Source organism: Bombina bombina, chromosome 5, assembly GCF_027579735.1.
Source record: "Bombina bombina isolate aBomBom1 chromosome 5, aBomBom1.pri, whole genome shotgun sequence".
In the NCBI taxonomy this organism is placed as follows: Eukaryota; Metazoa; Chordata; class Amphibia; order Anura; family Bombinatoridae; genus Bombina; species Bombina bombina.
In genome coordinates this window covers 838,189,053-838,214,457 of record NC_069503.1, presented here as the reverse complement: position 1 = coordinate 838,214,457, position 25,405 = coordinate 838,189,053, and the positions used below count along the sequence as shown (strand labels likewise).

The following is a 25,405-nucleotide window of genomic DNA, read 5'->3' as shown; positions in this document are numbered from 1 at the left end:
CCTTTTCTCCAAGAAGGATTGGAGAAGGAATTATCAGCTAGTTCCTTAAAGGGACAAATATCTGCTTTGTCTATTCTTTTACACAAACGTCTGGCAGATGTCCCAGACGTTCAAGTGTTTAGTCAGGCCATGGTAACGATCCAGCCTGTATTTAAACCTTTTGCTCCGCCATGGAGCCTAAACTTGGTTCTTAAAGTTCTTCAAGGGGTTCTGTTTGAACCTATGCATTCCATAGATATTAAGCTTCTATCTTGGAAAGTTTTGTTTTTAGTAGCTATCTCTTCGGCTCGAAGAGTTTCTGAGTTATCTGCTTTACAGTGTGACTCACCTTATCTTATTTTCCATGCAGATAAGGTGGCTTTACGTACCAAACCTGGATTCCTTCCTAAGGTTGTTTCTAATAGGAATATCAATCAGGAAATTGTTGTTCCTTCGCTGTGTCCTAATCCTTCTTCAAAGAAGGAACGTCTGTTGCACAATCTTGATGTGGTTCGTGCTTTAAAGTTCTACTTACAAGCAACCAAAGATTTCCGTCAAACATCTTCATTGTTTGTTGTCTATTCTGGTAAGCGGAGAGATCAAAAGGCTACGGTGACTTCTCTTTCCTTTTGGCTGAAAAGCATCATCCGTTTGGCTTATGAGACTGCTGGCCAGCAGCCTCCTGAAAGGATTACAGCTCATTCTACTAGAGCAGTGGCTTCCACATGGGCTTTTAAAATTGAGGCTTCTGTTGAACAGATTTGTAAGGCGGCGACTTGGTCTTCGCTTCATACTTTTTTTTGCTTCTTCGGAGGCTATTTTTGGGAGAAAGGTTCTACAAGCAGTGGTGCCTTCCGTTTAAGGAACCTGTCTTGTCCCTCCCTTCATCCGTGTCCTAAAGCTTTGGTATTGGTATCCCACAAGTATGGATGAATCCGTGGACTCGATACATCTTACAAGAGAAAACAGAATTTATGCTTACCTGATAAATGTCTTTCTCTTGTGATGTATCGAGTTCACGGCCCGCCCTGTCTATTTATGACAGGTAGTATATTTTTATTTAAAAAACTTCAGTCACCACTGCACCCTATAGTTTCTCCTTTTTCTTCCTAGCCTTCGGTCGAATGACTGGGGGGTGGAGCTAAGGGAGGAGCTATATAGACAGCTCTGCTGTGGGTGCTCTCTCTGCCACTTCCTGTAGGGAAGGAGAATATCCCACAAGTATGGATGAATCCGTGGACTCGATACATCACAAGAGAAAGAAATTCATCAGGTAAGCATAAATTCTGTTTTTCCATCTTAGTGCACTGCTTTTATTATTATTATTATACTTTATTTATTAAGCGCCAACATATTCCGCAGCGCTGTCCATGGATACAATTCATTTAAATAAAACAATACAAGACTTGTAAGATACAGGACAACATTTACAAACACATACAGGAGGGATTGAGGGCCCTATTCCCGTGGGAACTTACAATGCTTTTAGCCTGTTATACTCTGTAATTTTCAAACATTTAATTACCACTACTTTATAAATAAAATATTGAGTGCTTCTAGGTTGCAGTAATTTGATTGTTCTTTTGTATGATGATGATGATAGTCCATAAGGATCCATAACATGTGGGATATACTTCCTGCCATTAGGAGTAGGTCGAGAACCCACACTAGAACTTTAATCCCTCCCACCACCTATCTCTCCTCATTTTTTTTTTTGGCCTCCCAGGAGAAAGCTAAAGATAGATGTGCTCCAGCTACTTGCCTAAAAAATGGATTTTATAAAATCTCAGGCCAATGTGAGACGCTTAATCCCTGATGTAGATTCATTCTGTAAGAAGAGAGCAGTAGAAAGAAGCTTCAAGTACACTGAATGAGACAGGGGCATATAAATATCTTGTTTTGTGCGCAGTATCTCCCTATGGGATTTCAGCCATAACTACCTTCAGGCGTTGAGGGGACATGTCCCTTAGCCCTCCCCCTGTGGGATTAAGGTATTTCTTTTGAGATCCTCTGTTGTACCTGTACAAGTACTCGATGGGCTACTGTATACAGCTAGAGTCTTGTGCCTGGTAAGCTCAGTGAAGGGGCACTTCACTTTGATAAGTGATCCTGCATCACTCACAGAGCCCACAGACTATTAGAAGTATAGCATAGCCAGGGGGCCTGCCTACCTGTGACACACTTTATAGCTCATTTTAGCAAATCATTGACCTAGTTACAGCTGTGGGGGCTATCTAGGAATCCTTGTATCCCTCTTCTCCCTCTGGCAGCTTTTTTGGGACCATTTTAACTATTTTAAAAATGGAGTGTCTGACCCTTTTAAGAACCCCGCTGACTGTGGTTACCTCAAGCAGCATACGGTTGGCCTCTGCAAGGGGCTAGGGTAATTTTTGGGGGTATGTGTAGATGTTTTATTTTTTGCTCACTTTATAGCCCCCACCTCAGCTTGACACTTTTACTCTGGCCTCTCTTCTGCTGTCAGAAGTGTTCTCAGTCTTTGCCAGAAATTTCATCAACTTTTGAGGGTTCTTTGTGTTCACCGGTACCTGTAGGGGATGAGTACCCACGCAGGAGCTTCCAGGGGGGTCATTTATGAATTTTAAGATCTTGGGCCTGGGACGTTTTGCCAATCAGTCTGTCCATATAATTTTGTCAGAGGTGAATATTTAGCTGGCCTAGTGTAGAGGACTCTCTACCACATTTATTTAACTATGGGTGTACTACATACCATTGTTTTACACCTTATTTTTCATGGACTCATAACATATCTGTGTCCTCTGTAACTATGTCAGACATATTGGATGATGGATCTGCTGATCATACCTCATTCCAATTTCTGTTGTTTGTTTCTGGTTAACCAGCTATGTAATAGTTGTGTACCTCACATTATGCATGTAAATCAGCCACAAACTAATATTATACCTACTAGGGGCATATGCCCTGCCCCAGTTTATGTGACTCAGACTACTGATTTTTCCCCTGAATTTAAAAGTAGCCCAGATTGTGATGTCATCAGTGGGCGGAGCTTGGCAGCCATTTCAAAGTGACCAGGAACAATATTCAAAAATAACTGCTGCATGATATAGAAAGGGGTTCAGGAGGCTATTTGCAGCTGTAACACTTTATAATTTATTAGCATTGATATCCTTATATTATTTATTATTGAATACAGCCCTAAGGCTCCTTTATTTACTCAGAATTATTTAGACAAAAATAAGGTGGAATGTGATTACTATTTTTATCCACTCAAATAGTTATCTGGATGGAATGGTTTTTAAAGTTTATTTTCCCGTTTTTATTGATGAATTTGAATAAATTTTATGTTTTAAAGTAATACACACTTATGATAAACATTTTTGTAAATTCTTATCAGATGTGTGTGGTAACATATGTATAATTGGGCAGTGGTCATCTGACAATTGAAAAAAAATATTCATATTTAAAGATACATAGCATTTGCCCCTTCCAAATAGAGAAACGAACAATAGGGGATTGAGTTATACATACTCCTCCTGATGTGAACATGCAAATGCCTTCCCCTCAACCTCTTAAAGGGACATGAAACCCAATTTTTTTCTTTCCTGATTTAGAAAGAGCATGTCATTTTAAACAACTTTCTAATTTACTTCTATTATCTCATTTACTTCATTCTCTTGATATCACTTGCTGAAAAGCATATCTAGATATGCTCAGTAGCTGCTGATTGGTTGCTGCACATAGAGGCCTTGTGTGATTGGCTCACACATGTGCATTGCTATTTCTTCAACAAAGGATATCTAAAGAACTTAGCAAATTAGATAATAGAAGTAAATTGGAAAGTTGTTTAAAATTGCATGCCCTATCTGAATCATGAAAGTTTAATTTTGACTAGACTGCCCCTTTAATTCCTGATCTGCTTCAGATTTCTGATTGTTGTCATCTGGTGATCAGGATAATGTACCTGACCCTGAATTTGACTCTGCTTTCAGGTATAAATAGTAGAGCATATTTGTAGCTTGTTACATGAGGTACTTCAAACTCTAGGCATTTAAGAGTCAAAACCTATTGAAAACAAACCTGTGGATCAGTTGAATGTTGTTTTCAAGGCTCCCCCTAAGATCCCTGTAGTATTTCAGGTTCCAAATTTGGTTTCGGATTTAATCGCCAAAGAGTGGAAAAAGCCTGGTACGGGAGACCATCCCTAAGGTGGATGGAGCTATTTCTACATTAGCAAAGCACACTTCTATCCATATGGAAGATAGCACTTCTTCCAGTGACGCAATGGATCACAAATTAGAGTCTTTTTTAAGCAAGCTCTTTATTCAAACAGGACATCGGCTCAAACCAGCAATGACTGTTAAATGTTTGGCTGCAGAAGGGCCCCTATGGTTTGATTCCTACTGGCCACAGAGCCATCCTTGGCTAGTGCTTTTATTTCTGATGCAGATATGGACATCATCAAAATTGATGTCAACAATATGTCAATGGCAGTCCTAGCAAGAAGGGCTTAATAACTAAAGTCATGGTCAGCAGACATGGTTTCTAAAAATAAGTTAATGTCTCTTCTCCAAGGAAAGATTCCCTTTGGTCCTGACCTGGACTCGGTAATTAAGACTGTTACTGGAGGAAAAGATGCTTTTTCTTTCAAGACAAGAAATCTAAAGGAAAAAACTAATCGGGTAACCATTTTCATTCCTTTGGTTCCTCAGGTGTCTACAAGCCTTCCTCATCTCAAAAATCTGATTTCTCCAAGCCTGCTTGGAAACCTAGTTCTTCCTGGGCCAAAAAGACACTTGGGGTCAAAACAACATATCCCAGGGTTACCGGATAGGTTTTTGAAACAGGCCTCCTCAAGGACGATTCCATCTGTCTCATGTGCCCAAAAATCCTGTGAAGGCGGCTGCCATCATTCAATGTGTTCAAGATCTAGAGGATGTGGGAGTAATTGTCCCAGTGCTTGTCTCACAACAGTGTCAAAGGTTTTACTCCAACCTTTTCATTGTCCCAAAGAAGGAACGTACTTTCAGACCCATCTTAGACTTGAAAACTGAACAAGTTTGAGGGTCCCCACTTTCAAGATGGAAACAATCCGCACAAATTTACCCTTCAACAGGGTCAATTCATGTCTGCAATAGACAACAAGGACGCATCTCTACATATTCCTGTTCACAGGGATCATCATCAATTTCTACGATTTGCTTTGCTAAACAAACAGTACCAGTTTGTTGCCCTTCCTTCTGGTTGATCCACAGTTCCTTACATCTTCACAAAAGTGTTGGCAGTAATCAGAGCCCAGGGTATCTCTATTGCCCCTTATCTGGACAATATCATAGTTCAGGTTCCCTCTCTGCTGTAAGAGATTGCTCATACTCAAAAATCTGTTACTTTTCCAGGATCACGGTTGGAAAATACATTTTCCAAATAGCTTCTTATCACCCAGCTACAAGGGTGTCTTTCCTGGACTTTCTAACAGAAAATTGCAGAATAAAACTTCAGAGGGCATGTCATCTCCTTCCATGCTCTCCTTCTCCATCAGTGGATCAATGCATGGAGGTAGTAGGTTTCATGGTAGCGGCTTTGCAGTACCATTTACCCAACTTCACTTGCAGCCTTTTCAACTATCTGTACTCAAGCAATAGACAAAGAATTATCTTCATTTGGATCAGCAGATTGTTCTGGATTTCTCCGTCAGACAGTCTCTTTCCTGGTGGATGGAAAGTCCTTTGACCCTTGGGGCGTCCTTCATGGGCCATTGTGACCACAGTCGATGTCTGGGAGTACGCAATGAGTGTGGTCTCCTCTGGAGGCGAGGTTACCAATCAACATTCTGGAACTCTGGTTCCATTCTGTTTCAGATCTCTGGGTTCTAAATAAATAAAGTGTCTCAAGGTTATTGGATAGGTTTCAGAACAAGGTTTTGGATCTAGAAGCTATTGGAGTAATTATTACTGTTCCATTGTTTGAACAAGGGATGGAATTATATTCTTCGTTCCAAAAAAGGAGAGACATTTCAGACCAGTTTTGGATTAGAAGGCTCTGAACAAGTTTGTCCGAGTCTCAAAATGGAGACAATTCGGACTATTCTGCCTTTGTTCAGCAAGATAAGTTTATGTCCATAATGGATTAAAAGGATACTTACCTTCATCTTCTAATTCACAGGGAACATTATCAGTCTCTAAGATTTAGGTTTCTTGACTGGCATTTTCAGTTTGTTGCTCTACGATTTGGTCTGGCTACAGCTCCAAGAATCTTTACAAAGGTTACTTTTCTGGGTGTACAAATAGATTCTGTTGCCATGAGAATATATTTAGCAGATCTAAGAAAGTTAAAGCTGATGACCGCTTGTATCAACCTTCAGTATCTTTCTTAACCCTTCTGTCGCTCTTTGCATGGCAGTGTTAGGTCTCATGATTGCTGTATCGGATGGTATTCTGTTTGCTCTTTTTCACATGAGGCCTCTTCAGCTTTGTATGCTTCGTCAGTGGTGCAGAGATCATACTCGGCTTTCTCAGGAGATCTTTCTAGATCACAGAACAGTTCAATCTTTCTTGGTGACTGGAACATCACCAGTATTGGAGTCTCTGAAGGCACAAGGGAGGTGAGGTTGACAAATATTCTGGAACTCTGAGTCTTTTTCAGGGCTCTTCAGAGTTAGCTTCAGTTGAAGAGAGAGTCTCATTTCCATTTATTTTCAAACAATGTCACAGCAGTGGCTTATATCAATCATCAAGGGGGTACTCGCAGTTCTCTAGCCATGAGGGAGTACCTCAAATTCTATCATAGGCAGAAGCCAATCTTTGTCTAATTTCTGCTTTTCATATTCCTTGAGTGAACAACGGGGAAGCAGATTTTCTTAGTTGTTGATCTTTGAGGGCTTCCAGAAATAGATCTGACGGCCTCCTTGGTCCTTTCATCTTGCTTATGTGTTTCCTCTTTGGTTCTTCTTCCCAGAGTAATATCCAAAATCCGGCAGGAGGAATTAATAGTAATTCTGATTGTTCCAGCTTGGCCTCGCAGAGTTTGGTATGCAGATCTGGTTCAGTTGTCCATTTGCCTAACTTGGCCTCTTCCTCTTCGGCCAGACCTCTTGTTTCAAGATCCGTTTCCATCTTAATATGGGAAGAGTCAACAGCTGCATTCCTTACTTGTGGGAAATATTGAACCTGGCCACCAGGAGGAGGCAAAGACACCCCAGCCAAAGGCTTAAGTACCTCCCCCACTTCCTCATAACCCCAGTCATTCTTTGCCTTTTGTCACAGGAGGTTGGCAGAGAAGATTTTGGATTTGTCTCTTATGGAGGGTAGTACTCTTCGAGATGGGGCTGGAGTTTTAAGTAGTTCTGTCAGCCTCTCAGTGAGAGCATGGATGAAAGTTAGAGTCTGGAGATGCAGGGAGAGTCTTTCTGTGAAACCATCCCGACTCATATTATCAGCTCCATAGGCAATCAGTGTTGACGAGTTTCGCTGCCTGCTTTCTTCACTCGAGTCCATGTCAGAAGTGATGCTAATATCTGTCACACTTGAAGGGCCGTGTTCCTGTTCCATGGCGTAGATTCTAGTAAGATTGTTTCATTTTTTATACATGTATGATAACGCAAGAAGACAGGGTCACAGTGTGACTCCTTTTATCTGTATAGAATCAAGGATTAATATCTCCTTAGGGGCATTATTGAACAGGGGGGAATAATCTTATATGTTTATTTGATTTTATGCTGCTTTTATGTGTGAGATGTTATGGGCTCATAGGCTGAATATACAGGTTTCACTTTCACTTTGAGAGCCATGCAGCTTTCAAGCTTGGTGCGCTTTCTCATAAGGACGGTTCTGCATTGTGCACCATGTGTTTCATTCCCTTTTTCCTGACCGGGTGTCTATCAGAGAGGAGTCATAAATCTCTCTACTGTCTGGGTCATAGGAAGTGGTGAGTGCCCCAGCCATTGGGGTATAAGGGTGCCGTTTTTTGAGTAAAATAAGATGTTTTATTTCTCTAGTTCTCCGGTTATTTCACTAGCGATGGAAGTTTCTGTTACTTCAGAGGGCACTCTCTCTATTCCTAATGAGTAATTCCTGTTTTATATAGTGAGGAGGCCTTAGTTCCGCCCTCTCAATTATGTTACATATGCCTTGATAATGTGATAATATCGAACATGTTTGATACAACGGAGCTGTCCACATCTGAGGAGTTGTTGTCCAGTGAGGTGCGTACCCTACATTCTTATATCTTTACACATGCAGTTTTCCTGTAGCATTGCTAATCCTCCATCTGGAGGGGGGCTTTTTACACCAGATATTACTGCGCAGTTCAGACGGCGGTGTCTGCAGCCTTTAATGCTTTACCTCGCCCTGCTAAGCGCAAGCGAAAGGTTACATATTGCACCTCTTCCCAGAGTACATCAGATAATTTATTGGATTTAACTGAAGGTTATCCAAGGATGAAGTTCTTTCTGAAACTTCAGAGTATGAACATTCTGGGTCAGACTCTGCTGCCTCTAAACCTCCGGCTGCGGAGGAACCAGACTTTAGTTTAGGAATTTGCGCTTTCTTCTAAAGGAAGTTTTTGGCGAAATCAGAGGTCCCAGAGGCCAACATGCCTGATGAACCTTAATTCCTAAATTGGATAGAGTTTGAGGACAGGGTTTTTACCTTATCCTTCCTTGCTCCTGTTAGATGGCGAACATTATTATGAATGAATGGGACAGGATTGGATTCCTTTTCATCCTCTTCTCCCTTTAACAAATTGTCCCTGGTCCTGGACTCTCAATGGAATTGTAAGGTTCCGTCCCTATATGGGATGGCGTTATCTTCAACCTTGCTAAACGTACTACTATCCTGCTTGACGATAGTTCTTCGTTTGATGAGCCCATGGATAAAGGATGGAAACTCTCTTAAGAAGAATGTTTAACATATGGGATTTTTGTTTCAACCGGAGGCGTCTGGTGCCGCGGTTACTGGAGAAACTACTGTGACGGATACCACCGGCTACCCTGACTGGGTAGCTCCGCCGAAGGGGTCCTGCTTCCTCCCTGCCGACTGCAGCTATGTAGCTGGCAAGTGACCACAGCCTGTAGCCACCCCTGATGCCTGTCAGCATCAGTATCCAGGGTCCCACCCTGTGGCAGACTCCAGCTACCCAGACTGAGTAGCTCTGCCTGAAGATCCTTTCTCTGCCTGGAACAGGCTGCTATGCAGCCCAGGAAAGGGATTTTAGCTGGAGCCCACCCAAATAACTAGACAGACTAGCATTCAGGTGAAAATAGAACTGATTTTATTGAAAACATACACTCCTTTTATACAGACAGCTCATCTTGATAAGACAGGGAGACAATGCCACAGTTTCCCCGCCATTCTCGCCCCTCCAGACTGACCGGCGCCTCCATAGCAACCCTAGTCCCACATAATCCCAGGACAGAGTGGTGACGGTTTTGGGGTGATCCCCGTGTCATTTTAAAGCTCTCGGTCTCCAGATGCCACAGTCCAAAAATCAGCATGATTCGTTTCTGGGGACCGGAGTTACAGTCCGTTGAAGTTATGGGGAAAGGGGTGTCCAAAACCCCCGGTTCCCTAAGGAGCTTCCCTCCGGTAATTCCCCCACCTCTTGTCCTCCCTAGGGGCTTCTAATCCCCAAAAGAGCGGAGCTCTGGGGCACATGGTTGCTGGAGCGACCAGGGGTAAAGTTAGCGGGTGTCCTGCTGTCCTGTGGCCGACCGGGAGTTCCAGGAGCCCAGCCAGCCTGAGAGGAGTTAGGTGGGTGTCCATTGTGAGGCGACCGACCGGGAGTTCCAGGAGCTGGCCAGCCTAGGAGGGTTTTCCTGGTCATACACCAGCTCTTCACGAAACAAGCAAACAAAAGCTTCCAGAGATTGTGGTTGCTCTGAGGAGCCCAAAACCACTGAGAAACAGGGGTGAGGTTGTAGGAGGTGGGGGGGGTAGCCTTAGCTGTCTGGTATTTGTGACATCTCCCGCCCTCCAGTTAGGGAGACCCGGCTAGACCCTTAATGGTCAGCTGTCCGACGGTGTCCCTCCACTTCTCGGTTGCTGGGAGAGGTTATTCCATCTCTCCTGAGCTTGGGGGGTTCCTGCTGTAGTTTATACCCTGCACCTTGGGCACAGGGATAGTCACATAAGGCAAAGTCCCAAACAAGTTTGCTAAGGCCGGCTCCCAAACCATTGCTGTCCCACAAGTTCCAGTGTCCTTAAGTTCCATGGCCACACTGCCTCTCTCTGTGACACTCTGTTTAGTACCGGCTGACCCGCCCACAAACAAAGCTAGTGCCGGTTTCCCAGCTGTATTTCCACCCCAGACCGGTGGGGGAGGTTGCTCCTTGGTGGGGCAGGCAAAGCTTGGGTGCCCAAACATGTGGCACCAACTGCATAAGCTTTTATCCTCCTTGCCCAATGCAACGCCTGCCCCCGGTGAGAAATAGTCCGGGACAAGAAAAGGGTAGAGACCCTGCCAAGCTACTGAGGGGAGAGACCGTCTGTCTCTTCTCCCAAGAAGGAGATCTACCGCTGGGGATGGAGGTCTGCTACCTCCGCTTCATGGGAAACTGTGCTGCCGCTGGGGAGAGAGTCCAACTGTCTCCTCTCCCAGAATGGGATTCGGCCGCTGGGGAGAGATATTGATACCCGTCTCTCCCTGCAAGGGCTTCTCTGTAAAGGGAGGGAGGACAACTACCTCTGCTCCCGAAGGATGAATCTGCTGCTGGGGAGAGAGACCGACTGTCTCCTCTCCCGGGAAGGGGTTCTGCTTACGGGAAGGGAGGACGACTACCTCTGCTCCCAGGGGATGGCTCTGCCGCTGGGGAGAGAGACCGACCGTCTCCTTTCCCGGCTCTGCCGCTGGGGAGAGAGACCGACTGTCTCCTCTCCCAGGAAGGGGTTCTGCATACGGGGAGGGAGGGCGGGCGACTACCTCTGCTCCCAGGGGATGGCTCTGCCGCTGGGGAAAGAGACTGACTGTCTCCTCTCCCTGCTCCTGGCTCTGCCCCTTGGGAGGGAGACCGACTGTCTCCTCTCCCAGGAAGGGGTTCTGCTTATATCCTAATCCTTCTTCGTCCAAGAAACATTTACAAAGTATTCTGGATGTAGTTTGTGCCTTGAAGTTCTATCTTTGGGCCACAAAGGAATTTAGACAACCCTCTTTCTCTGTTTGTTCTCTTTCCGCGAAGCGTAGGGGTCGGAGGGCCTCTTCGACTTCCTTATCTTTTTGTCTGAGGAGTGTCATCCGTTAAGCATAGAAACAGCGGGACATAAGTCTCCTCTGAGGATTACGGCTCACTCTACGAGAGCAGTGGTTTCCTCTTGGGCCTTCAAAAATGAGGCCTCTATGGATCATATTTGTAAGGCGGCTATCTGGTTCTCCTTACATTTTTTTTCCAAAATTTGTACAAGTTTGATGTATTTGCTTCTGCTGAAGCAGCCTTCGGGAGACAGGTTTTGCAGGCTGTGGTACCCTCAGATTAGGGTCCGCCTCTCTTTTTTCCCTCCCATTAGCATTCTGTGTACTCTAGAGCTTGGGTATATGTTTCCCACAAGTAAGGAATGCAGCTGTGGACTCATCCCATATTAAGATGGAAAACATAAATTATGGTTACCTGATAATTTAATTTCCATCTGTATGGGAAGAGTCCACAGCTCCCGCCCGTGTTTTCCGATGGGCGGCCCTAAATTTGAAATTTTTTCTTCTGACACCTTTTTCACCCTGATATTTCTCCTACTGTTCTTTGTTCCCTCGGCAGAAATGACTATGGTTATAAGGAAGTGGGTGGAGGTATTTTAGCCTTGGGCTGGGGTGTCTTTGCCTCCTCCTGGTGGCCAGGTTCAGTATTTCTCACAAGTAAGGAATGCAGATGTGGACTCTTCCCATACAGATGGAAATAAAATTATCAGGTAAGCATAATTTGTTTTTTCCATCTGGATCTCAAGTTTCTATACTTGATGGCTTGGAGAATTAACGGTTAGTTCGGAGACACAGAGATTTTTCTGATTCTGTGATTGAAACTTTGATACAGGACCATAAGCCTGTCACATGGAAAATTTACCATAAGGTTTGGAAAACCTTTATTTCTTGGTGTGTGTATCATGGTTTTTCTCTGCATTCTTTTAGAATTCTTAGAATTTTGCAGTTTCTACAGGATGGTCTAGATAAAGCCAAATCTGCCAGTTTTTCAGCTTTATTTCATAGGAAGATTGCTCATCTTCCTGACATTTATGGTTTTGTTGAGGCTTTGATTCAAATTAAACCTGTTATTAAGCCACTTTTTCCACATTGAAATCTTAATTTGGTGGTGTTTTTGCAGGCTCCTCCGTTTGAGCCCATTCATAAGGTGGATATTAAGCTTCTTTCTTGGAAGGTTTTTTCCTTTCGGCAATTTCTTTTGCTAGAAGCATTTCCAAATTACCTGCTCTTTCTTGTGATTCTCCTTATCCTATTTTCCATCAGGATAAGGTGGTTTTATGAACCAAATTTTATAAAAAAATTTGCCTAAGGACAATATTAATCGTGAAATTGTTGTTCCTTCATTGTGTCCTAATACTAAGAATTCTTTTAGTAATCTTCTCCACAATTTGGATTATTATTATTGTTCATTTTTCAGGTTCTAAGAGAGTGCAGAAAGCTACTGCTATTCTTTGGCTTTTTGGTTGAAACTCTTGAATCACCAAGCTTATTTGGAGGTGGTTCAACCTCCACCTAAACAAATTAGTTCTCATTTTACTAGGTCAGTTGATACTTCCCGGGCTTTTAAGAATGAGGCATCTCTTAGCTAAATTTGCAAGGCAGCTACTTGGTCTTCTTTTCATACTTTTACTAAATTCTACAATTTTGATGTTTTTGCTTCTTCTGAGGCAGCCTTTTGTAGGAAAGTCTTTCAGGCAGTGTTCTCAGCTTAATGTTTTTTGCCTGTGATTCCTTTTTTTAAGTGCATATTAAAAAAAAAAAATGAGCTTTTTAATTTTAAATTTGGGATGTGGATTTTGTGGAAAAAAATATGTTCTTTTAGACTGCTCTTATGTTTCATTACTCATGGACTCCACAGCTTGGGTATTGGTTCTCAGGAGTAATGGACCATGGACTCTTACCACGGGTATAAAAGAAAACATAATTTATGCTTACCTGATAAATTAATTTCTTTCATGGTAATGAGAGTCCACACAACCCCACCCTTTTTGTTTATTTGCTGTTGGTTTATTTTTTCCCTGCTCCTATTGTTTTTTTTGTTTTGTTTTTTTTGCTCTTATGACTTTTTCCTACCTCTTTCGCTTGCCTATCTTTCAGACATAGGGGTAGATTTATTATGCAGCAGATGCTACATTCTACAACCATCGTTTCAGGTTCGCCTGAAACGGAAGTTAAGAAGCAGTGGTTGTTAAACCTTTTAGGTGGCGGACCAAAATCATCCCGATACAATCGGGGTGATTAACACACCCTGCTAGCGGCCGATTGGCTGATGGTGAGCAGGGGGCAGCATTGCACAAGCATTTCACTAGAAATGCTTGTGCAATGATAAATGCAGATGGTATGCTGTCTGCATTTAGCGATGTCGAGCAGATATGATTCGTTATAGCAAATCATTTCCATTCGCCATTTAATTAATTTACCCCAAATGTTCCAGTGAGATGGGAGGGGTTTTATTGAGCTCTAGGGGTTTGGGAATCTTTTCCTCCTCCTAGTGGCAGTGAAGACAAATTCCCAGGAGTAATAAATTGTGGACTCTCAGTAAGTTTGCATTTGATTTTCCATGCTATTCTGTTTTCAAAGCAAAAAGATGACTACAGTCTAATGCCTGTATAATATTTACAGACAGAACTGGGTGAAGACTAAGGTGTCTTGGAAAGAGTGTTTTCCAGCAATAATTTCTCTAATTTATTGTACAGTGCACAAGTGATGAAGTTTCCAAACATAAGTGGTTTAAGACTCATAATTGGGAAATATTTTCGTCAAAACTCTGCAAAGCACATCTTGTGTTCACCTCATACATTCTAGTGCCTTGGTCTTCCTTAATGAAATAGTGGGTGCCACAAAAAAACATAATTTCTGTTCTTTTGCTCAGTCCCCATAGTGTCATCTCAAGTTCCCCTCCCTTTTTTAAAAAAAAATATGCTCTTCAAGAGTAGGACTTGTTTCACCTGAAAAATTGAAGTTTTGGGTTTGCTTGCCATTTCCCAGTGAGTGCAGCTTTAGGTATTATTTTGATATTGATAGTTATCAGATAATGTTTTGCCTCTTTCACATTTTAATCTTTGGTCTCTGAGGAGTTTGCAAACAATTGCTCTGTTTTTCCTCACTAACACTTTGTTTGCTCCTAGTGACAAATACTTAAAATTAGGGTTGCACCAATACCGATACTAGTATCGGTACCGATACCAAGTACTTGCATGAGTACTTGTACTCGTGCAAATGCACTGATACTTAAACCGATACCTCCACTTACTACCCATATGCTATCTTGTGGTGTTTTTTTCAAACTGCATGTTCCCATTTCATTTAAAGCTGGAGTGGTTACTAAACTAAAAATTGTTTACTACTGTTCTGCCAATACAAATTGCTCTTATTTGTATTATTGTAGGAGAGATCACTGTACTGCGTTCAGACAAACCCCTGAAGTACTGGGCAGTTAATAAACTGAGATTTCCAGCTCTGGCTAAAATGGCCCAAAAATATATTTCTGCCCCATGCAGTAGTGTGGAAAGTTGAACCTCCTTACTGATAGCAAAAACAGACTTGTATCTGAACATGCAGAGATGCTTCTGTTCTGTTCCTTAAAAAAAACTTGCCACTAACTTTTGAAAAATGATTCTAATTGCTAGATTGCCTTTTATACTGCAAGTTCTCATCTTGCACAATTATGTTCAAAACATACTGTACTCTGAGGAACATCTTAGCTTATATAATTGCAGGAAGAGTACTAATAGGAAAAATTACGTTAATCCCAATGAACACTCATCCTGCAATTATAGGACTAGATTTAGATTACATTTGATTGGTAAGCTTTACCAATGCTCTGTTCACATTTCCAACTCCATAGCCTTTAATGGAGTAGGACGTGTAATGAGACCATGATTAAACAGTATTCTGTTCTATTTTTTACTGCATGGCACTTTTGGATGGTTGCAATTTTATATTTGTTATTTATTGTTGTTGTTAATATATTTTATTGTAATATTTTTATTTCTAAACATGTTCTGTGAACTTTGACAAATAAAACCTGTTTTATTATTTCATAATGTCTTTTGAGCTACAGTCCTTCATAATTATAAAGAAGGAATCTTAAAAAAATTAGTCTTTATTGTGCTTGGTAAACTGTCACATGACAGAATTGGTATCGGTGAGTATTTGAAAACAAGTATCGGTAGTTGTACTCGGCCTTAAAAAAATGGTATCAGTGCAACCCTACTTAAAATAGTACTAAGAAACGTCTGAAATATTTCCTATTCAACCATCTTTATTTTATTGTTGTTTCTATGCGTTTTGTTTTTTCCTTTCATTATCCTGCAGTTGATCAGATGCTTTAATGTAAAGATCTGCATATCAATGATTTAGTCTTAAATAAAACCTGCTTTTGTATCCCTTTACCAAGCAATCCGCACGTTTGGTGATAGTAGCTACAGGGAACACAGAGCGGACCTTTAGCTTTAATTTTAAATGTGTTTGTATTTTGGCTGTGTAACATGTTGGCACTTTATTAATAAAATATAATAATTTAATTTTCATTGCCATTGGCAACATAAGGGAAAAAATTACACATTTTTGGTTCCTGTAATAGTCTGCATCAAATTTACACAAATTTTTAGTTTTAATGTCATAAAGTAACAGTATTTCCATAGTGTGTATCCTTTGTTGAAAAGCATACGTAGATCGCTCAGGAGCTGGTAGCTAGATGCTGAGCAGTGGCTGCACAAATATGCCTTTTGTCATTGGCTTACCAATGTGTTCAGCTAGCTCACGGTAGTGCATTGCCTTCAACAAAGGATACCAAGAGTATGAAGCCAAATTGATCAAATAAATAAATTGGAAAGTTGTTTAAAAATGTATACTGTAGAAAGCGTTTGATCGCCTAAACTGGGATTTTTTATTTGCTACACTTAGGGAGGTGGGTCTGGGGGAGGGTATCCTTCGTAGAATTCAGAGCCTTTATCATGCACCATCAGCAAGGGTTAGAGTAAATAATATGAAGTCCAATCCCTTCATTATCCACAATGGCACAAGGCAGGGTTGTCCGCTTTCCCCTATCTTATTCATAATCAGCATGGAAGTCTTAGCACAGAAAATAAGAAATAATCCGCTGGTTTCCGGCATTAAAGTAGGCCCTTTAGATTGTAAACTCTCGCTATATGCAGACGATGTCCTGTTCACGTTATCATCACCCCAGACATCTGTCCCTGAGGTCCTGAAAGTTCTCAAACAATTTGGTGACTTTTCCAATTTCAGGATTAATGAACAAAAGTCAGAAATCTTAAGTATCTCCCTCCCACCTCAAGAATTTCAGACCCTGTTACAGTCCTGCACTCTTAAACACCAACCAGAAGCGATCAAATATTTGGGGATGTATCTTGCTCCAAACACAAAAGCCCTCCTAGAGCTTAACATCACTAATCTACTTAATACTATATCGACAGATTTAAAGACTTAGAAGGACCGTCCCTTTTCATGGTGGGGTAGACTCCAAATTTTGAAAATGAATGTACTCCCTAGATTGCTGTACGCGATTCAAGCTGTCCCTATCACCCTACCACAGGGCCTCCTTACTCAGATACAACACGTTTTAGATTCCTTCGTTTGGGGTAGCATAAAACCCAGAGTTAAGAAGGCAACTATGTACAGGTCAGCCAGAGAGGGAGGGTTGGGTCTGCCTAAGATAGAAACCTATTATCAGGCCACGGGCTTACAGAGAATCATAGAGTGGCACAGAAATAGGGACTCTAAGGCTTGGATTCCAATAGATTCACATATACTTCACTCCCCCTCTCCGGGAGCTTTATGTTGGATAGCAGGGCAGAATCGACCCCCATGGTTGAAGGCATACCCGCTTTTACACCATGTGTTCGAATTATGGGACACTTTGATAAAGAGATTCCCAGGAATATCAACACTCAGATCACCCATGTCCCCAATTTCCCCGAATGCTGAGCTATTAGGGGGGGTAATGTTTGACAGGAATAACCTGAATAATTGGGAGATGGGTTACACGGTTCCCCTATTTAATTTACTCAGTGAGAGCAAACTCAAAAACAGGTCAGACCTTACAGACATCCTAGGTGGAGTTTTTGTTAGGTGGCTAAAATATAACCAAGTTCACCATTTCTCTTGTTAAGTGTAGTCAGTCCACGGGTCATCCATTACTTATGGAATATATCTCTTCCCTAACAGGAAGTTGCAAGAGGATCACCCAAGCAGAGCTGCTATATAGCTCCTCCCCTCACATGTCATATTCAGTCTTTCTCTTGCAACCTAACTAAAGATAGGTCGTTGTGAGAGGTCTGTGGTGTTTTTTAACTTAGTTTATTTCTTCAATCAAAAGTTTGTTATTTTAAATGGCACCGGAGTGTGCTGTTTGTTCTCAGGCAGCATTAGAAGAAGAATCTGCCTGCGTTTTCTATGATCTTAGCAGACGTAACTAAGATCCACTGGCTGTTCTCATCTGAGGAGTGAGGTAACTTCAGTAAAGGGGAATAGCATGCAGGGCCCCCCTGCAAACGAGGTATGTGCAGTAAATTATTTTTCTGAGGAATGGAATTGACTGAGAAAATACTGCTGATACCAATGTAACGTAAGTTCAGCCTTAAATGCAGTGATAGCGACTGGTATTAGGCTGATGAGTGTGTGTACACTGAATGTATTTTTCTAAGGAATGGAATTGACTCTGAAAATACTGTTAATACTGAAGTAATGTAGGAGCCTTAACTGCAGTAAAAGCGACTGGTAGCAGGCTTATTAATAACACTTCATTACTTTTAAAATGTATGTTCAAAACGGTTTCTGGCATGTTAATCGTTTTTTGTGAGGTACTTGGTGATAAAACTTATTGGGGCATGATTTTTACCACATGGCTATCTTTGTTTTCTGCATAGAAACAGTTAACTGAGCTTCCCCACTGTTGTAATATGAGTGGGAGGGGCCTATTTTAGTGCTTTTTTGCGCAGTAAAAATTCAGTCAACAATCTGTCTACTTCATCCTCCATGATCCAGGACGTCTCTAGAAAGCTCAGGGGTCTCCAAAATTCATTTTGAGGGAGGTAATCAGTCACAGCAGACCTGTGACAGTGTGTTTTGACTGTGATAAAAACGTTAATTATTAAATTGTTATCCGTTTTTGGGTATTAAGGGGTTAATCATCCATTTGCTGGTGGGTGCAATCCTTTGCTAACTTAATACATTTATTGTGAAAGATTGGTTGCTATAACTAATTTGGTTCATTGTTATTTCAACTGTGACAGCTTTTTGTGCTTCTTAAAGGCACAGTAGCGTTTTTTATATTGCTTGTAAATTTATTTAGAAAAATATTTCCAAGCTTGCTAGTCTCATTGCTAGTCTGTTTAAACATGTCTGACACAGATGAATCTCTTTGTTCACTATGTTTAAAGGCCAATGTGGAGCCCAATAGAAATTTGTGTACTAATTGCATTGATGTTACTTTAAATAAAAGTCAATCTTTACATGTAAAGAAATTATCACCAGACAACGAGGGGGAAGTTATGCCGACTAACTCTCCTCACGTGTCAGTACCTTCGCCCCCCGCTCAGGGGGTGCGTGATTTTGTGGCGCCAAGTACATCAGGGAGGCCCTTACAAATCACTTTGCAAGACATGGCTACTGTTATGACAGAAGTATTATCTAAATTGCCAGAATTAAGAGGCAAGCGCGATAGCTCTGGGTTAAGGACTGAGCGCGCGGATGATGTGAGAGCCATGTCAGATACTGCGTCACAGTTTGCAGAACATGAAGACGGAGAGCTTCATTCTGTGGGTGACGGATCTGATCCAGGGAGACTGGATTCAGAGATTTCTAATTTTAAATTTAAGCTTGAGAACCTCTGCATATTGCTAGGGGAGGTATTAGCGGCTCTGAATGATTGTAACACGGTTGCAATTCCAGAAAAATTATGTAGGTTGGATAGATACTATGCGGTACCGGTGTGTACTGACGTATTTCCTATACCTAAAAGGCTTACAGAGATTATTAGCAAGGAGTGGGATAGACCTGGTGTGCCCTTTTCCCCTCCTCCTATATTTAGGAAAATGTTTCCTATAGACGCCACCACACGAGACTTATGGCAGACGGTCCCTAAGGTGGAGGGAGCAGTTTCTACTTTAGCTAAGCGTACCACTATCCCGGTGGAGGATAGTTTTGCCTTTTCAGATCCAATGGATAAAAAATTAGAAGGTTACCTTAAGAAAATGTTTGTTCAACAAGGTTTTATCTTATAGCCCCTTGCATGCATTGCGCCTGTCACTGCTGCGGCGGCATTTTGGTTTGAGTCTCTGGAAGAGGCCATTCGCACAGCTCCATTGGATGAAATTATGAACAAGCTTAAAGCACTTAAGCTAGCTAACGCATTTGTTTCTGATGCCGTCGTACATTTAACCAAACTTACGGCTAAGAACTCCGGATTCGCCTTCCAAGCGCGCAGAGCGCTATGGCTTAAATCCTGGTTAGCTGACGTGACTTCTAAATCTAAATTGCTTAATATTCCTTTCAAAGGGCAGACCTTATTCGGGCCCGGCTTGAAAGAAATTATAGCTGACATTACGGGAGGTAAGGGCCATGCTCTACCTCAGGACAGGGCCAAATCAAAGGCCAAACAGTCTAATTTTCGTGCCTTTCGTAACTTCAAGGCAGGAGCAGCATCAACTTCCTCATCTCCAAAACAGGAAGGAGCTGTTGCTCGTTACAGACAGGGCTGGAAAGCTAACCAGTCCTGGAACAAGGGCAAGCAGGCCAAGAAACCTGCTGCTGCCCCTAAGACAGCATGAAGAGAGGGCCCCCTATCCGGAAACGGATCTAGTGGGGGGCAGACTTTCTCTCTTCGCCCAGGCTTGGGCAAGAGATGTCCAGGATCCCTGGGCGTTGGAGATCATATCTCAGGGTTATCTCCTGGACTTCAAAACTTCTCCTCCACAAGGGAGGTTTCATCTTTCAAGGTTATCAGCAAACCAAATAAAGAAAGAGGCGTTTCTACGCTGTGTACAAGACCTCTTACTAATGGGGGTGATCCACCCAGTTCCGCGGATGGAACACGGGCAAGGATTCTATTCAAATCTATTTGTGGTTCCCAAGAAAGAGGGAACCTTCAGACCAATCTTGGACTTAAAAATCCTAAACAAATTCCTAAGAGTTCCATCATTCAAAATGGAAACTATTCGAACCATCCTTCCCATGATCCAAGAGGGTCAGTACATGACCACAGTGGACTTAAAGGATGCCTACCTTCACATACCGATTCACAAGGATCATTATCGGTACCTAAGATTTGCCTTCCTAGACAGACAGTTTGTAGCTCTTCCCTTCGGATTAGCTACGGCTCCAAGAATCTTTACAAAGGTTCTGGGCTCACTTCTGGCGGTACTAAGACCGCGAGGCATAGCGGTGACTCCGTACCTAGACGACATTCTGATACAAGCGTCAAGTTTTCAAACTGCCAAATCTCATACAGAGATAGTTCTGGCATTTCTGAGGTCGCATGGGTGGAAGGTGAACGTGGGAAAGAGTTCTCTATTACCACTTACAAGGGTTCCCTTCCTAGGGACTCTTATAGATTCTGTAGAGATGAAAATTTATCTGACGGAGGCCAGGTTATCAAAACTTCTAAATACTTGCCGTGTCCTTCATTCCATTCCACACCCGTCAGTAGCTCAGTGCATGGAAGTAATCGGCTTAATGGTAGCGGCAATGGACATAGTACCATTTGCGCGCCTGCATCTCAGACCGCTGCAATTGTGCATGCTAAGTCAGTGGAATGGGGATTACTCAGATTTGTCCCCCCTGCTAAATCTGGATCAAGAGACCAGAGATTCTCTTCTATGGTGGCTTTCTCAGCCCCATCTGTCCAAGGGGATGACCTTTCGCAGGCCAGATTGGACGATTGTAACGACAGACGCCAGCCTTCTAGGTTGGGGCGCAGTCTGGAAATCCCTGAAGGCTCAGGGGTTATGGACTCAGGAGGAGAAACTCCTCCCAATAAATATTCTGGAGTTAAGAGCAATATTCAATGCTCTTCTAGCTTGGCCTCAGTTAGCAACTCTGAGGTTCATCAGATTTCAGTCGGACAACATCACGACTGTGGCTTACATCAACCATCAAGGGGGAACCAGAAGTTCCCTAGCGATGTTGGAAGTCTCAAAGATAATTCGCTGGGCAGAGTCTCACTCTTGCCACCTGTCAGCGATTTACATCCCAGGCGTGGAGAACTGGGAGGCGGATTTTCTAAGTCGCCAGACTTTTCATCCGGGGGAGTGGGAACTTCATCCGGAGGTCTTCGCTCAACTGATTCATCGTTGGGGCAAACCAGATCTGGATCTCATGGCGTCTCGTCAGAACGCCAAGCTTCCTTCTTACGGATCCAGGTCCAGGGACCCGGGAGCGGTGCTGATAGATGCTCTGACAGCCCCTTGGGTCTTCAACATGGCTTATGTGTTTCCACCATTTCCGATGCTTCCTCGATTGATTGCCAAGATCAAACAGGAGAGAGCTTCGGTGATTCTGATAGCGCCTGCGTGGCCACGCAGGACCTGGTATGCAGACCTAGTGGACATGTCGTCCTGTCCACCATGGTCTCTGCCTCTGAGACAGGACCTTCTAATTCAGGGTCCTTTCAAACATCCAAATCTAATTTCTCTGAGGCTGACTGCATGGAGATTGAACGCTTGATTCTATCAAAGCGTGGCTTCTCGGAGTCGGTTATTGATACCTTAATACAGGCTAGGAAACCTGTTACCAGAAGAATTTACCATAAGATATGGCGTAAATATTTATATTGGTGCGAATCCAAGAGTTACTCATGGAGTAAGGTTAGTATTCCTAGGATATTGTCTTTTCTACAAGAGGGTTTAGAAAAGGGCTTATCTGCTAGTTCGTTAAAGGGTCAGATTTCTGCTCTGTCTATTCTTCTACACAAACGTCTGGCAGAAGTTCCAGACGTTCAGGCTTTTTGTCAGGCTTTAGCTAGGATTAAGCCTGTGTTTAAGACTGTTGCTCCGCCGTGGAGCTTAAACTTAGTTCTTAACGTTCTTCAAGGCGTTCCATTTGAACCCCTTCATTCCATTGATATCAAGCTGTTATCCTGGAAAGTTCTGTTTTTAATGGCTATTTCCTCGGCTCGAAGAGTCTCTGAGTTATCTGCCTTACATTGTGATTCTCCTTATCTGATTTTTCATTCAGACAAGGTAGTTCTGCGTACTAAACCTGGGTTCTTACCTAAGGTAGTTACTAACAGGAATATCAATCAAGAGATTGTTGTTCCATCATTGTGTCCTAACCCTTCTTCAAAGAAGGAACGACTTTTGCATAATCTGGACGTAGTCCGTGCCCTGAAGTTCTATTTGCAGGCAACTAAAGATTTTCGTCAAACTTCTTCCCTGTTTGTCGTTTACTCTGGACAGAGGAGAGGTCAAAAGGCTTTGGCTACCTCTCTTTCTTTTTGGCTTAGTAGCATAATACGTTTAGCCTATGAGACTGCTGGACAGCAGCCTCCTGAAAGGATTACAGCTCATTCTACTAGAGCTGTGGCTTCCACCTGGGCCTTTAAAAATGAGGCCTCTGTTGAACAGATTTGCAAGGCTGCAACTTGGTCTTCACTTCACACTTTTTCAAAATTTTACAAATTTGACACTTTTGCTTCTTCGGAGGCTGTTTTTGGGAGAAAGGTGCTTCAGGCAGTGGTTCCTTCCGTTTAAAGTTCCTGCCTTGTCCCTCCCTTCATCCGTGTACTTTAGCTTTGGTATTGGTATTCCATAAGTAATGGATGACCCGTGGACTGACTACACTTAACAAGAGAAAACATAATTTATGCTTACCTGATAAATTTATTTCTCTTGTAGTGTAGTCAGTCCACGGCCCGCCCTGTCTTTAAGGCAGATCTAAATTTTAATTAAACTCCAGTCACCACTGCACCCTATGGTTTCTCCTTTTTCGTCTGGTTTTGGTCGAATGACTGAATATGACATGTGAGGGGAGGAGCTATATAGCAGCTCTGCTTGGGTGATCCTCTTGCAACTTCCTGTTAGGGATGAGATATATTCCATAAGTAATGGATGACCCGTGGACTGACTACACTACAAGAGAAATAAATTTATCAGGTAAGCATAAATTATGTTTTTCTCCATACCCACCCTCTCAAACAGTCACTCACAAGAAATCTCACACCCTTCGAACAGACATGCGCTATGACAAGTTCAGCACATCACACCTTATCATGGGCTAAGAGACTCCTAGTTAATACACAGAGCTCGAAACTCCCTGATTATATAGAACGCTGGCATAGGGAATTGATTAAGACTATCACAGAAGCAGAGTGGGTTAAAAATTTTAATAATACAAGAAAATCTTCATCCTCAGCTAGATTTTTAGAGACAAATTACAAACTCCTGACTAGGTGGTACTTGACACCTACCAGACTTAAATGCATTTTCCCTGCCTCGTCGGACCTTTGTTGGAGGGGTTGTGGGGAAAGGGGGACAATGACACACATATGGTGGGCATGTCCTAAATTGTCACCTTTTTGGGAGGGCATACAGAATATCCTACAAGTCATAATGGGGCGGGGTGATTCCTATCAGCTAGACCCGACAACGGCCCTACTGAACCTGTTACCTAAATGTAAATTAAGAACACAACTAATTCAGTTGGCATTGAATTCTGCTAGATCCTTAGTCGCTAGGCTCTGGAAATCTCAAATCTGCCCGACCCTAAAGGACTGGCACTCTCACATGACAGATACCTTGAGAATGGAAGAATACGGTTTCTTTAAATCGAATAGGTTAGGATTCTTCCATGATTTAAAATTCATCTGGGATGAAATCCAAAATGATCTGAGGATAGAAGGGGGGAGCTTTACACAAGTTACAGGAGTGACCTAGGAGGAATGACAGGCCTAGTGTTATCTTAGAGAGGTATGGCTGACGTGGTCCCACCCCTACCTGATACTCTAATAATGACCTCTTTAGCTTAGCACTTCTCTCAAAGGTTGATAGTTAAATACAAAGTCGAGGGATACCACTAGATGTGTAGAATATATACAAAGTGATCTTAAATTAAGAAATTTCGGCATAGTTTTGTTGTTGTTTGAGTTATGTTTTGTACATTGGTGTCATTGTCAATCACCATGCATTTATATGGAGTGGGGCTACTGTTTTCAAATGGACTTATCATGGACAGTCTAGCTCTACTATTTCATTTTACTATATGGGAGTTCGTTCTCCTTTCTATTGGAGACTGATGGATTCTCCCTCTTGTTTCTGTTTAAACTTTTGTATCAACAATGACATCCTTTTGTACCATGCTGCTAAATAATGATAATAAAAATGAATAAATTAAAAAAAAAAAATGTATACTGTATCAGATTCATGAAATAATTTTTTTTTGGTTTCATGTCCGTTTCTAAATGTTTGTTGTTTAGTAAGTAGAATTTGTGTAAAAATGTTTTCTGCTTGTTTTTTGTAGCTTGAAGAAACAAACACCACCTTGACTAGAGATGTTCAGGCTTTAACTAAAGAAAATACTGAAATAACAGAAAAAGTCAGAAAATTTGAAGAAGGTATGGTAATCTGATACATATCTTATAAGTAAACCTGAAAATGTAGATAAGTGCACAAAGCTGGTATTTGGTAGTTTTTATCTGTGTTAGCTTGTAGTGACATTAGTAGCATTAGTTACTATAACACAGAATTTTAGTACAGTGTTTACTTTTACATTATGTAGAATTGATAAATCAAGAAATTGCATAACAATTATATTCAGGTTCATAACTATCTCAGCATCTTGAATGCTTTTTTTAACTGAGCGTTTCCAATTTTTTGGACTATTTTAATATAAACTGTATTTCTGCTTTGTACCAGTTAAACAAAAAAGCAACCTAAAGTGCGCTACCACCCAGCTCGAACTATTAGGTCTGAGCACACAAAATGCAATAACATATATGTCTGATAGTGTTATTTCACTGTAAATACCGCTTTTCAACTTGTAAATGTTCATATATATGTCCTTTTTCTATTAGATGAAATGTTGTGTTAAAATTGATCGTGGGGGTTCTTTACATCCCTTCTATTCAGCGTGTCTTATAATGCAGCTTCTCAGCACAGTCCCATCAAAGACTCGTTTACCACACAGCTGAAAAATATGAAGATAGAGAAGCGCAGCACGCTCTAAGTGTAATCCGTTTGATAATATCTTAAGAAATCCCCTTCCCTGGGTATTACTCACAAGATAGGTCTGTACAATGTGCGCATCGGTTGTA

At 42.0% G+C, this 25,405-nt stretch overlaps 1 protein-coding gene across 1 annotated transcript in view; it reads left to right on the top strand.

The window, feature by feature from the left end:
- ROCK1 (Rho associated coiled-coil containing protein kinase 1) overlaps positions 1 to 25,405 on the top strand; it is a 1,092,122-nt gene that overhangs the window by 881,637 nt on the left and 185,080 nt on the right. Inside the window, exon 24 of the mRNA XM_053714968.1 lies at positions 24,613 to 24,706. Within this exon, the coding sequence (XP_053570943.1) occupies positions 24,613 to 24,706 (94 nt within the window). The remainder of the gene's footprint in view (positions 1 to 24,612; positions 24,707 to 25,405) is intronic.